Source organism: Thermobia domestica, chromosome 7, assembly GCF_964235325.1.
Source record: "Thermobia domestica chromosome 7, izTheDome1.hap1.1, whole genome shotgun sequence".
Taxonomy (NCBI): domain Eukaryota; kingdom Metazoa; phylum Arthropoda; class Insecta; order Zygentoma; family Lepismatidae; genus Thermobia; species Thermobia domestica.
In genome coordinates this window covers 36877958-36893038 of record NC_137460.1, presented here as the reverse complement: position 1 = coordinate 36893038, position 15081 = coordinate 36877958, and the positions used below count along the sequence as shown (strand labels likewise).

At 35.9% G+C, this 15081-nt stretch overlaps 2 protein-coding genes across 3 annotated transcripts in view; one reads left to right on the top strand and one right to left on the bottom strand.

Annotated features, from left to right (window-relative positions):
- Positions 1-15081, top strand: part of LOC145690007 (uncharacterized) — an 865423-nt gene that overhangs the window by 193949 nt on the left and 656393 nt on the right. For both annotated transcript variants that reach the window (XM_081764484.1, XM_081764482.1), the window contains one exon: positions 6096-6134. In XM_081764484.1, coding sequence (XP_081620610.1) covers positions 6096-6134 — 39 coding nt within the window. The remainder of the gene's footprint in view (positions 1-6095; positions 6135-15081) is intronic.
- The window catches only part of LOC145690008 (uncharacterized), a 321281-nt gene that overhangs the window by 163391 nt on the left and 142809 nt on the right, over positions 1-15081 (bottom strand). The window lies entirely within an intron of this gene.

Below are 15081 nucleotides of genomic sequence, written 5' to 3'. Positions count from 1 at the left end.
AAGAAAGTTTCTTCTTCTGGGGGGGCGATTGTCCCCCCTGGATCCGCCCCTGCGTAATGCATTCAAATTTCAATGATTACTGGGAATCGAATCGGAACCCCGTACACAAAAAGCGCGCGCTTTGGTCACTAGACTAGCAAAAAGGCATTTAGCTTCCTCATTTTCGGTGCGGGAAAAACCTGGGTTCGATGTTTGGTACGAGAACATGTTCTAATTTCACATTAGGCTATATGTCCCAAATATGATGTAATTTTGTTGTTAAAAAGGAACGTTAAACTCCGAATAAATAAAGTAATTGATTGAGGTTTTTAAAAATAACGTTCTTAATAGTTTGTAAATGTATATTAAAATTTGCCAAACGAGTCGTATCAGGAAGTGAAAGGTAGTGAATAGTAGTAGATGGTCTAGAAAAAGTAATGATCGGTAGCAAATGTTCTTTTGTGTATGGTCACATACAAGTTGACCCTAAAACTGAAGGTCCCAACATACATTTGCGTGCAATATGAATATTAACATGTAATTTCGTTGCTTAAATTGGATAGTTGTCATAAAAGTGACGATAGACAAACATTATATATTTGCATCATAATTTTTATAGGAAAATTGAACCTCTGCTGGTGTAATTGAATAACTCTACGTTGTTTGTTAGGTTTTTATTTCTCCTCTTATATTTTATTGTTACATTACTTGAAATAACTTTACGATTTCAAAATCGTACTACTAATATTCCAATTTTAGCAATTTGTTTTTGTTTTATAGGTACAAAATGGCTGTTTATTACTGTGTTTCGTTGCCTTTAATGAATGGTAGAAGTATCGTGATATGTTTGCTGACTACCGTTCTAGCTAGAACAAAAACCAAGTTCCTGTTCATGTGTGTAAAATTACACACATGTCATGCTCTTGAGAATCACGCTATTATATGTTGTAACGTCAATGATCTCTTTTATTGCTGTGGATCTTTTAGCCTTTTTTAAATATATATATATATATATATATATATATATATATATATATATATATATATATATATATATATATATATATATATATATATAAGAGAAAACCCTTTTTAAAAAAACTTCGTTAATATCGATATCTTCACGTGATTCAGAATATGTGTTGTTAATTGTTTTGGCATACACATTTTCTAGTTTCTTTGTTATTGTATTGTTAATACATGTTTAGTGCATTGGTCAGTTTTATTTTATTAATACTATAGAGTAAATATGCTTTATTTTCTCTTCCCAGAAGTTATTTGGATCAAACAATGGCTTAAATGTTGAACGAGCGATCAGTTGAAAATTATCTTCTCTGGATGCCTATGAGTCACTCTGCTTTGAAAATTGAGTATACATTCTTTGGTTTTGAACCAAAATAAATTAGCATTTTGTTACCAAGAAAATAAAACAGCAAAATCAGGTAGCATGAAAAACAAATGTGTGTTTTGATTTCTTGTTGATGCATTGTAATCATCTTCACAATTGCTAAGGAATAGACATACGTATATTAACTCATAAATTTTGAGATCATGATCCGGATACGTCTTTACACATTAGTCTAGCTTTATCGTCAAAAGATGGCTTGTATTTCTCTTTGTACAAAGAAACAGGGTGTGATAAATCATAAAAGGTTATGTGAAGCTATATCGGGGAGAACATAAAATGCATGTTGCCACCCACAAGTGTATGTTGATGAGAGTGTTCAGGGGGAACCTGGGAGTATGTTGTTCCAATCATCGTTAAGAGAAGTTTTAAGAGTCTAGAGAGCCCAGGGTGTGCAACTGGTCTCCCGAGAGCCCCCCAAGCATGTTATCTATCAAGAATATGCTTGCCAATCCTTACAGTTGATGTCTTTACTCTCCATTGCTTCTGCAACTTGGGCAGTTCTGTGTGGATGGACGTTGTTATGTATGTAAATAAATGAGAACCCACTGCACTACAGAAAAGACGAACTTAAAGCAGTGGAGTTCTTCCATTTTCATTATGCGCCCCCGTACCATAATTCCAGGACCTGCAAACCTGTCACATTCACGAGTGTTCTGGATAACACCCCCGTTCTCTCTATACCATATGGTATCCAGAATCACTTGTCACTCAGAGCCGTGATTCATCTGAGAAATAGCATTGGACCATCTCCTTGGTCCCAGTCACGATGTTGCTCACACTATTGTAATTTGGCACGACGGTGAGCAGGGATAATGAAACATTTTACTGGTATGCAACCCAACATTATCCAGTGAATGAGTGACCGAATAGTGTCCAGTGATATGGTTCTGGCAGACACAGATAGGGTTGAAGTTCAGTTGAACACGAGACGAGATACAACTCTTCCAATAGCAGCATAGATATTTTTTGAGACAAGGCAGATTTAACTCTTGTCTCATGGGCATCCCTAAACATGACACTTGAATCACCAGCTATCTCATAAGCTCTTTGAGCCGGAATGGCGGATCGATTCTTTTCTTCTAACCATAAGGCACTTTAAGAAGGAAAAAAAGATACACAAGGAAAAATGGTCAGAATGACCATTCCAAACTAGATTCTCTACAATCAAAATTTTGACCAGAAGACACATTTTAATATGTCTCCTATCCTCTTTGTTTTATTTCCCGTAACTGAAATTCTTCCTGTAAAAAAATCTGCAGTGTGAACAACATCTATAAAGATATGAAAAACTCTGATACTCGACTCTGGTACAAAGAATGAGGCTACAAGTGTATTTTTCTCAATAGTATGTAGACTTCCAAGGGAGTGCTTTGAAAGCAATAATGTCTGTTTATATTTCTATTTTAAAATAGAGAGCTTTATAGCAACATTCTCTTTCCATACTTGCTGTTCCATGTATAAAACATAAGTACGATTAGCCATAAAGAATTATGAATATCTACTTATTTCAGTTACTGGCCACGTGCTTATTTAGTTAAATTATATATAATACTTTTTAAATAGTAAGTGACCTTCATCTTGAAAGAATGGGATTTCCGAAAACAAAGTGAACGTCAAATTATGATCACTGAAATTTAATTAAATTCATGGATACATTGTTTCTCTTTTCTCGTAATACATATTGGCATCTAGTTGGCCATGTACAGAGGTAGACAGACAAGCATATTTAGCTTGAAAGTCATAAAAAGAAAAGAAAAGAGAAATTTGTAGGATGATCATCTGTTAATTGCTGGTCGAAACTGGTCCTACAACAGTGGTCCACTTGCGTCGTGGAAAAATTCTTACGAGATTGAAATATTACGTAATTGATGCTTGTCCTTCATTCATGTACCTACGAAACTACTACTACATTCCATTTATTTAGCTATTGTAAGTAGAGATAATGGATCCCTGGAAGAATTACTCCTTAAATGAACCATAATGTTAAGTTCCGCACGTTTGTTCGTAGTATTTTTGGTGCCAAATTATTTTCAAACTTTGATTTTTGAAAAGATTGAACTTGTAACATGCAAAGCAGATTTTAAGCTGGCATTTTAAGTTTGCAGAATTTTTGAAATAGTTATTACAGTGGCGCAGTGGTAGAGCGTTTACCACTGATGCGTGGGGTCCCTGGTTCAACCCCAGCTCACACCAAGTAGCTTTGTGATGGACAAACACCGTGTTCGTGTGGGTTTTCTCAGGGTTCTCCAGTTTCCTCCCACTTTATTCATACCACCATTGCATTGATTTCTCATCATCACCGTCTCCTTTAGCCTAGCCGGCATAATCATGGGACATAAAACTGAAATATTTCATTTCATTTTTTTCCCTTTAAACTACTGGGAGATACAGGGCAGCAAGCAGAAAACCTGGTGTTCAGAAACAAACATGATGAGTGCGAGACAAGAACATCGATAGTGTTGACGGTAGATTTGCTGTCATATTACATGTGGATTCATGGCTACACGAACACTGTGAACACTTGCTTATTCCATCTGTCCTATGCCATGTCCTTCTCCTCCTGTGCTCTAATGTTTATTGCATTTATCTGGTATTCTTACCTCATATATCGGGCAGCTGAAAATGACTGCTCAAGAGAATCTTCAGAAATATGCAGGATAATCCGTTATCATTTCATTAATGTATAATTTTCCTTTTGGCTAAAGTTAATGAACGTAACATTGGATCTGACTGCCTATGAGGGGGATTATGGAGAAATAAATCTGTCTGCTTTCAACAAGAGGGTGCTACATGTAAACCAGATTCAGTACTTCCATGGAACTTATAACTAGCCGACTTCTTATGGTAGTCATTCCCAACTGGACATAGAAGGACGCTTATACGGTTGTAGAAATCATAGAGGGAACAGATAGAGCAAATGAGAAAAAGGGATAAAGTAGGAGAGAGGAATAAGCAAGTGTTTGATAGTATACGAGTGCTGGATTCACGAGTAGCAAATCTGTCAAACTATCGATGTTCTTATTTGCATATCACCACTTGCTGTAATAAAGCCAAATTTCATGTTGTTCCTTGTTCTTTATGTTTGCTTTTGTTGATAATGATCATGATAGCTATTATATCATAGAGCATCATGTTAGAAAAGATTGGTCTTACGGCCTAAATTATTCTGGACTACCAGAATGATAAGATGTGTAGGAACCTTCCAAAATCAATGGATAAACTGCACAGAACCATTAGAAATGAAATTAACAACACTATTTCCTGCTCATATACTTCAGCAAGGAAGCGATGAGTTTACTTGTGTTTTATGGAAAGATGAAGAACATTTTTGATGTTCGTTGTGAGACGATGATTTGGCCATATTTATTGTATAATCCAGAACTGAGCTCACATGTATCTTTTGACTCGTTTAAGACTGTCGCTTCCAACTGAATGTTTAGTGCTCCGCTTCTCAGTAAATCGCGTGGAGAGGAGAATGAAGTCTTACGTAACCTAACATGGATAAAATAACAGACAAACAAGAACATCTAAAGTGTAGTTGATGGTTATACAGGCATACTACTTGTGAATCCATGACTGTACGTACATTGCTAACACTTGTTTTTCTACTTCGTACCCTACCCTTTTTTCTTTAGTAGACTTCCAAACGATTCTATTCATTAGTATTGGAAATAATAATAATAAAAAACGATTACGTCTTCTGTTGACATGTATCAAACCGAAAACTAAGAAATCGTCAGCTTTATATATATAAATCGAGCCAGCGTGCCAAGAATAGATTCCATATTATAGTACCATGAACTTTTTGTTCGAACCGGAAATGGTAAAAATTAACTAATTCTGGTTTCAACCAAGGATATTTCAACACATTGCCATAGTTAGAAACTAATAGCGACAGCCAATTTTACATTTTATATACGGCTATGTCTTCAGCGTCTGAGGAACAAGCTCTATCTTTGATATTATTCGTCTAGTGCAGCCAGAAGTTACAGATAGAGATCTGCGCGAATCACCCTGTATATATGCTTTCGCATTTCACTAATATAGCTATTGCAGCTTAAACCCTGGCGAAAAGTAATATTTCCCTATTGTCTAAGATTGCTCAAGAGACAAGCGAGACTATCTCGTCTCGTAAAATGCATCCGTTTCTATTGGAAGAACTGTCCCGTCTCCTATCTCGTCATGAAAATTCTCTGTCCTTCGTCTCGTGGGAAACCCTCCTATTGTCTGATCATTATTTAAGTGAAGACTACTTCGAGAATTACAATAGACTATATTGCTGTAAATATGTACATAATTGTTCTTTTTCCCTTCACATGCATTGTATTAATGAGATCGCTAATCTATTTAGGCATATAACTATTGTTACGAGATAGTGTATGCTATTCATATAGACAGAGCTCGACGTAAAATCTTCAGTACAGTAAGTCATTAATATATATAATAAGTATTTAAGTATAATAATATATGAATAATTATAAGTGTATATAATAATTTTTGTTGTAGAGCTCTATACTTATCAGCATGTAATCCCCTATTCACTCAAATTTTGTTTTATTTTGTTCATTCTACTTAAATCGTGCAAAGAATTATTATTATTATTATTATTATTATTATTATTATTATTATTATTATTATTATTATTATTATTATTTTTAAAGTAAGTCAACACAAATTTTAACCATGCAAATTTTTTGTTGTTTCCTAGATGACGGTGTGAAAGACGTCAGAAGTATCCAGACCAGAGGTAAGTACTAATATGTATGATATGTGATACTTTAAACAATTGATTTACATTAGGGTTATGTATTTAACAGATCTTCTGGTATAAGAATGTTGAGTGGTTGATTATCACTTGAAATTTCATTTCATCACTAAGGCTGTGTGAAACATGGACCTTGTTGAGCAGCGCATGCCAGATATTGCAACAAACACCATTTTCGCCAGGCCTTTTTCTTCTGTAATTTCGACTCTTTCCGTGAAAAACCCTAATTGAACCGTAATACGTGAAAATTGCTCCTTAAGTTTAGCATCGAAAGTTTACAAATTCCACTTTTTAGAGACGAAGTTTATAATGAAAGGGTAAAGTATCGAAAATTTTCAGTTAATAAATGGGCTTTACTATTTCATATGCATAGATATTGTATTATGTTAAAATCACAGTTATAGCACATTGTCAGATATGAGAGGTTAGGATCCAATATAATAAAATTTCTTCTGTGGCAGTATATCTTCGTGGTTGATTGAAATTCAACGTCCCTTTATGTAGCGAGGATGTAGGAGACGTAGACTTGGAGCTTAAAAGTGGGATCCAAACTACATTACCTTCTACCGGGAATCGAATTCAGGTCTCCCACATCAAAGGTATTCCTTAAACTATACAGTAGGCAAGTTAATTAGCACTCATGTTTCTTAATCTGAGGAGGCATGTTGTAATACTGTTATTGACGCTTCTGCGAAAACCACACAAGATAGCTCAGATTTTAAAACAAGTTTCAGTAAATAGGTTTCGCTATTCTGTATGCACGAGCATTAATATTGCATCAAATCAGATTTCCACGGTAACAGTACACGTATTCACGTACTAGCTAATTCCAAGTAATATAAGAGATGTAGCATGTATTAAAAACTTCGTTGCTAAGTTCACGGTCTGGTGAAGCAGGTATGAAATTATGCAGCGGTATCTCATAAACACTAAGAATGAATGTGTGATCGAAACTTAGCTTGAATAGATTTCGTAAACAAAGAGTTCAGATTTTTATTAGCTTGTTTTCCATGTCGTCAGTTGTAATGGAGTACTATTTGGGAATTAAGTCTTCTATGTACGTCGAACATAACTTTGATACGTGAACGTTAATATGCTTGAAATCGAGAGATTGTGCGTTAAAACGTTGGATAAAAACGTCTGATGGTTTCTCATGAGTATATAATGTAAATTAATTCACTGCAAATAAATCCAAAGGTGTGTAACTAAAATAACTTGGTAATTTCTACATTAACATTAACATGTTATTGATATTTAGTAGAAAATAATTAAGTTTCTTACGTTCTTTCCGGTAAGGGTACAAAGTCTTGGACAAACTATTGAGAAGTGGTTCGGATCATTGGCGTCTCTGGCGGGGAGGACGGGGGAACGCGTCCCCCCAATATTTTGAAATACGAAATATTCGATATTTTATTTTAATTTAATTTATTTAGATACTCACTAGCAGTTAGATCATTTCCTTTGATGTCCCCCTCAAATTTTACATGCCAGAGACGCCAATGGTTCAGATCCTACTTTGAACAGTTGATCTGGTGTCAGGTATCCTCGGTACTGAAAATGAATGTTAAATACCAATTAATCACTTACTTAATACTTTTCCATTAGCGACTTCCGTTTGTAGTATTTCCGATAATGTGCTGTTTGTTCCTTGTTTTAGTATAAGATAAATTCTGTCATTATAAGGAAAATTCCGTACTGTTTGCGATCATTGCAGTTTGCGAGCAAAATATTAGCGTTCGTGTTGCGACCAACTTTGATTTAACAAGTTGATAAACTTTATGAGCCACGAAGAGAAATTCCAGTTTGGCGGTCAATCTGTGACTGGTTCCTTAATAAATCTAAGAAGAAGAAAACATAGAACCAGTTGTCTGAAGAATCAAACATATATTATCCCCCTACTATTTCCGCCATTATTAGACTTCCAAACTACTATGCATAAGTGTCAGAAGTCTTATAGAACGTTTTTTTTTTTTTTTTTTTTTTTTTGTCCGTCCGTCGGCCTGTCGACATGTATCAGAGCAAAATTTGTAAGAGAGATTGAGATGCGGTTTTTTGGAATCGATTCACCGTCACAAAATTAGGTTTCATCTCTTCCGTTAAGTCTTCATTCAAGCCGGAAGTAATTCAAATGGTCATTTTCGGTTTCAACCAGGGCCGGATTTAGGGAGTGAGTGCAAAGGTGCACGTGCAACCCCCTTCGTTGTAAATATACACTATCTAAAGTGAAAAACTTGCAGTGAGTTTTGCAAAATCAATAGTTTGTCAATTTTCTGAAGGTTGAAAGAAAATAATTCATCGAGAACAGACAGTTAGCATTTCCAAAGGAATTCCTCATTCATATCACAGATGCCTAAAGGCATTTAAAAAAAATCAAATTTAATTCAAATATACTGGTAGTTATTGGTGAACCCCACTCAGATAATCCTGGATCCGGCCCTGGTTTCAACGTTTATCCCCATAGAACGAAAACGGTTAACAGACAGCGAGAAGTGATTTTTTGTAAGCAATTCAGCGTCTCAAGGCAACATACTATAATTATTTCAAACACTCTACCAAAACCAGAAGTGGTTGAAATTTAATGTTACTTCCGGTTTCAGTACTATTTATCATAGTGCAAAAATGATAGAAGATACCGAGATGTGTTTTTTGCAATTGATTCATCGTCCCAAGAGTAGGTTTCATCTCCTCTGTTAACCTTATATTCAAACCAAAAGTGATTTCCGGTTTTAACATTCATCGTCATAGAACAAAATATATAATATGACATAGCGACACGCGATATTCTGCATACGATTCAGGTTCTCAAGGAAATATACTATCACATTCCACAATACTTTACCAAAACCGGTAAGGTTAAAATTTACTACTACTACAGTTTTAATACTGATTTTCATAGAGCAAGAACGGTAAGAGATATTGAGGTGCGGTTTTCTCTAATTGATTCAGCTTTCTAAGAATAGGTTCCGCCTTCTCCATTAACCTTCTATTCAAGCTGGAGATGGTTCAAATTAACGATTTCCGGTTGCAATATTTTCGCCATAGAAGAAAATGATAGTATATAGCAACAAACGACTTTCTGTAATCGATTCAGGGTATCAAGAAAACATGCAATAACCCGTAACTCTCTCACAAAACCAGAATTGGTTGAAAATTACTACTATTTCCGGTTTCAATACTAATTTCCGTAGTGCAAAAACTGTAAGAGATGTCAAGATGCAGTTTCCTAAGAGTATTTTCTGTTTCCTCCCTTAAGCATCTTTTCAATCCGGTTTTAGTTGATATTAACCATTTCCGGTTTCAACCATTATCGGTATAGAGCAAAAACCTCTCACCGGTGTCATATTCCTCCTCTAGCTCAATGTTTTTGCTAGCAAGTAATGACTTTTTGATATGGATTCAATGTCCGAGGAATAGGTTATATCTTTGATCTTATTAATCTATTGCAGCTAGTAGTTATAGATGTACTACTCCAAGTTTGAGTACTGAATTCCTGTAGTTTGTAAGTCTAGTGCAGCTTCACACTGTGAAACATAACTCACTTTTTATTTCCGCTGGATTCCAAACGTATGACATACAAAACTTATAATGGTTATTAACTTTTGCGTTTATGTAGAAGACTATAGTAACAGAATTGTAAATTAAAAAAAAAAATCGAAAGCAGATACTGTAAAGATTAACCAATTTAATTTAATTAGATAAGCACGAGTATGAGTACGGAAATAAATGTGACATAAGGAGAGGATATTTTTTTCGCATAACTGTCAGGTTGTTTGAAATCATTGGGAGTTTCAAACAGTAAGGTAACAACCTCTCACGGGTATCATATTCTTCCTCTAGCTCGGAGTTCTTGCCAAACTGCAGCAGATGACCACTACTTCCTCACACAGCCGTTAGATAGTGCACACATTGTGCCAGATTCTTGCAATATCCGTTGGAAGATGGTTGTGCCCATGGAAACATAGTTAAACTTTGAAGTTCTAATGTGATTAAATTTTTGCGTCTAAAGGGCATTCCACCATCAGAAATTCATTTGTTTGCTTAATGAGCTGTCTGTCACGGAAACAACTATGAGTTTGGCCCACTAGGTTCGATAACAGCAGTCCAAATGTTCAAAATGAGCAACAAACTTGTCTCCCAAGTACTGAAATATACATCCACCTGGACGGCTTCCACCTGGAATGGTCTTCAGACTTTTGAAGAAGCTACTGGTTGGTGGGCGATTAATAACCAATGTGGAAGTTCAGGAAGCCGTCATGGTGTGCGTTTAGAGATTTAATATATATTTCTTGAATGGCTGATGTAATGTTGAGACAAATAGATGGACTTTAATGTCATTTCATATGTTAATTGGGCGCCAGCATTAGTAGTGATAGGCTGTTGCAACATATCGCTTCGCACGGAAGTTCACTCCTTCCTAATCACTGTATTCAAAGTGTCTAAATTACGCGATTTTCTGGCATACACTATTTTTTTCAGATACCCTTAGAGAAAGAATGTAGTGGGTAAATTTTGAGCTTCATGGTGGCCACTCAATATTTATGCGATGTCTGATAACTCGTCTGTAGCATTTGATGTGTTGTAGCGATGTGTTACTAATGCTGGTGTCCACGTTGGAATGTGAAATGCCAAGGACCGTAATGCCCTATACAATTGAAAGCAACATGTAACTTTTATAACGACAGATCTATGGTGTACTAATAGACACAATAGTGGTTTTCTCTGTGGGTGTAAACTTAATTTCTGACCTACCTAGAAATTTTACGAAATGCATGAATAAGTATGAATACAATGAAGAAACGTTGCACGTCTGAATTATTTGAAAAGAAAAATGTCCAATTAATCAGTAATCAGTACTGTGTCCTTGACGTTCCAAGCATTGTAAGATCCTAGTTCGGAAACTTCCCAGTAGGTTGTGACAGTCCTCTTGTGTGATGACGGACCACACTCTTCCTTGAGGCGTTGAATCAAAGTTTCTCTGTTGCGAGACCTTTGTTTCTGAAACACGCTGTCCTGCGGTCGAGACCGTAAGTCCTCAATGAGATTAAGGTCCGGACTATTACCTGGCCTATCATTCCACTCTCCAGGGAACTCCTTGGCGATCACATTCATCGTTGCCTTTGCAGTGTGACATTTGGCTCCATCCTGCATCAAAATCGCGTACTGCTGAACAGGAAACATGATGTGATTAGTAAGATACGCTCTGGAATTATTTTATCTCGGTAGTATTGGGAGTTAATTGTCTTTCCTTTCTCAACAACAGTAAATTCCGTTTTCCCATAGCTTGAAATTCCTTCTACCATCATAACCTTTTAGGCCGAACTTGGGTCTCCGTATAGGAGGGATCGTTTCAGGTGATAATGTTCTAACCCGATGATTTTGCCGGTTCGGTACAGGAAAGAACTCCACCAGACTCTCATCGGTAAATAGCACGTGAGCACGTTTCTTCCGTCCGTCACGAGAGTAATCAACAAAGCCTTCATCTTGCAGTCTCTTACAAAAGTTGTAGCGGTCGGATATGTTTTTCTGCGAAAGCAGTGTTTTTCTAGGCTGCACATAACATTCTCTTTCCCAGCCGGTAGTTTGAAGATACTTAGAAACTGCCATGTGACTAATCTTCTTTTTCTGAGATTGATATCTTTTTGAAAAGTTCACTCTTCTAGGTAAAGTTCTTGTTCCAACACCTGGTTTGTCTCTAACCCATTCCTGTATTTGCCTCTCTGTTCTTGGTGTAACTTTAGTTGGCTGTCCTGTTATTTGTGCATCCTTAACATCCCTTCATTCTTTCGCACCCACTTCCTTTCAGTGTTTCGGCTAATTCTCAGTTTCTTAGTTATGTTTCGGATACTTTTACCACCAGCACTAAGCACTTGAATTTTATGGTGAAGCATTTCTCTATCTGTTGACATTGTATTGTATTGCATGTTGTACACTTGCAGTTAAAAATGAGTTTGCACTTTAAAAAAGCACTTCACTTATTTTAAAAAGAGTACATTTTAAATATACAGGTATGTGGTTTCAAAATATGTGCTAATTTACCCAATAAATTCACATTAAAAGGGGATCAAACTGATTTCTTTTTTGTGTAAACTTAATTTCTGATCCGTTTAAGTAATTTTCCGGCACAGGTGGTGCCAAACAAATGCTCACAATTTTAGCAGTATTGCTGGAAATTTTACAGTTTACTCACTAAATAATGCCAAAGGCAACAGTGCGATCATTTGTCCCATAATGAACAGTATTGCTTACAAAATAGACCTCGTCATGCGCAGTATATGTAAACAAGACAGGTTCGTGATAACAAATACACAAATTGTGATTCTGCTGGATAACACAAGGCTAATTTTGCCTTTCATTCAATGTAGAAAATATGACAATATATCAGTGTCCTAAGTTTACAAATTTTGTCACTTTAGATTATCCTTAGTTTATTTTTGTAACTATTACTGGTACGGTTTTCTTTCTTTCCTTTTCATGCATTTATCGTAAATGAAGCCGTCAAATTTATTATGAAGTTATATATGTAGTCCTGTAATAGAATATGTTGTTGAAAGTAGTTGTAAATTCTTGTTTTTTTTTTCTCATTATCTTTTTATGATAGACTTTTCTTTTCAATTGACACCATAAGAATAAAATATGTATAAGGGTCACGACCTAGATGGTACCACCTATCGAGTGTGAATAGGACACGCCTGTGTGAACTTGAGAACTTATCTTTAGTGGGGAGTTGTTTCTTGTGATGTCCGGGAACGCGACATGAGAGGGGGTGGAATCGTCGCAAAACAAGTCACATCACCAAGGTGGGGACACCATTTGAGTGTCCGTCTTTTATGTTTATCTCTGTGTGTCAAGTGCAAACGAGCAAGAACCTTTGTTAACAAATAACAGCCTTTTAAATGCCTGCTGTCAATGAGGTACATGTTTATTGCTGTTTTCTAACCATGCTATTTAGCATTCGCATTATAGTAAAGCTCCTAACTCGCGAAAACATGATACAACACCCAGATTTAGTATTACCTTGATTACTTTTAGATTTATTGTGGTTTTTATCTTCTCGTAGTTTTTTGACAGTCGTACAGGGTGTCCAACAAATAAGTATACACTCTTATATTTTCCCCTTTTCAGATGTGTATACAGCGTTTGGTTGATTGAACGCTTTTCATCACGATGAGGCTCCTTAGAACTTATCGCAGTGCATTTTTTTCTTTTTTAAGCGACAGATTGGTCAGAAGAATGAGTACTGTTTAGTATCCACCTTACTCTCCACGTTTAACTCCCATGCAATTCTTGTTTTCTCTGGTAGTTAGCTCAAAGATTGGAAGTACACTTGTCCAAAATTATTGTCGCATGTCTATAAATATGTTGTTGTAGGAATATAATTTGATAACGAATTCGCCCGGTATTTCTTATAATGTTACTATGTGTATAATCGGCAAAAGACATGTATGTGGCAAATTTCAAGTCAAAAGAGCAGTAAATGAGAACAATAAAACGAAAATAAAACTTTCTTGTCTATTTAGCAACATTTTGTTTTACTCATTCTAATTTTTGTATTTATAATTCTTTTCCTATGAAATTCACCACAAATAAACCTTTCCCGATTATACACATAATATCAGTATTAAAAGTACCCTGCATAATCATTATCAAATTACATTCTTACAAAAAGACAATTATAGACATGCGACAATCATTTTGGACATGAGTGTGTAGAGATATAGTTAATATGTTTGATTCTTTGGTTAATATGCTTGATTCTTTGAGGCAACAAAATGCATATTTGTGTTGACGGGATGCCTGCATTTAGTTGTAGTTGCCACTTGAAATGAAATAACAGTTTAACGTGGCATCCACCATAAATTAAATTAGCTAGTTTCAAACTGGGAACCCTTCTTACCAAAAGTGAGAGCTTTACCGTTCAATCACTGTAGATGTCTTTTGAGGGGAATAATTTGCCAATAAAGTTGGATAAGGAACATGGTGCCTGAGTAGGAAAGCACTCATCTCTAGTGCGAGAGACCCCTGGTTCAACCACAGACAGATTAGTTTGTAGTGGACAACATCTTATCTGTGGTTTTCTCGGGTTCTCTCGTTTCCTTCCACATTGTCATTCCATCAATTATTTAATAACCATTCATTTCGTGAATAATCTTTAGCCTAAAATGACATAGTCGTAGGTCGTATAAGTAGAAATTTCATTTAATTTTCAATAAAGATATTTTTTCCAAATCTAACTCATCTTCAACCTGACGTCATCTTGTGGGCCCTCAATTCATATCTAACAGAAATGAAAATGAAATCTTGAAGTTTTACGTCCCACGTTATGTCGGCTGGGCTAAAGGAGACGATGATAATGAGAAATGAATGAAATGGTGGAATGATGAAAGTGGAAGGAAACGGGAGAACCTCGAGGAAACCCACGCACACGGTGTTTGTCCACCACAAACCTCACTTGGCTCGAGCTCGGATCAAACCAATAATCCCATGCACCAGAGGTGAACACTTTCCCACTGAACCACCGCAGCCCCGTTCATATCTAACAGAATATCTATGAAGCCATCGACTGCGTTATCGATGTTATTGTGTGCCTATCATCACTGGAATTTTGAACGCTAAATTTAATACATGCTGCTTGTTCTGTTTGTGTGGGTTTACTAATAATAGGAGCAGCAAACTGTAACGTCCCAGTGAATCCAATTGGAAATAGCTAAACTAAATGATCATAATTTGGTTATAGATCTAGTCGTAGGGTTCCTTTCTTACTTCGTAAGCTCCTTCGTTAGGACATTTATAGTTTGATTCTGGTGATTTTGACGCAAGGACTGAACGGTAGATGATAAATCATCCTTTTGTATTTTATTTCTTGTTTTAAATACAAAAGATATGCTACGATGATGGAAGATTCACACTTTCTTCACTTTTGGAGAGAAAT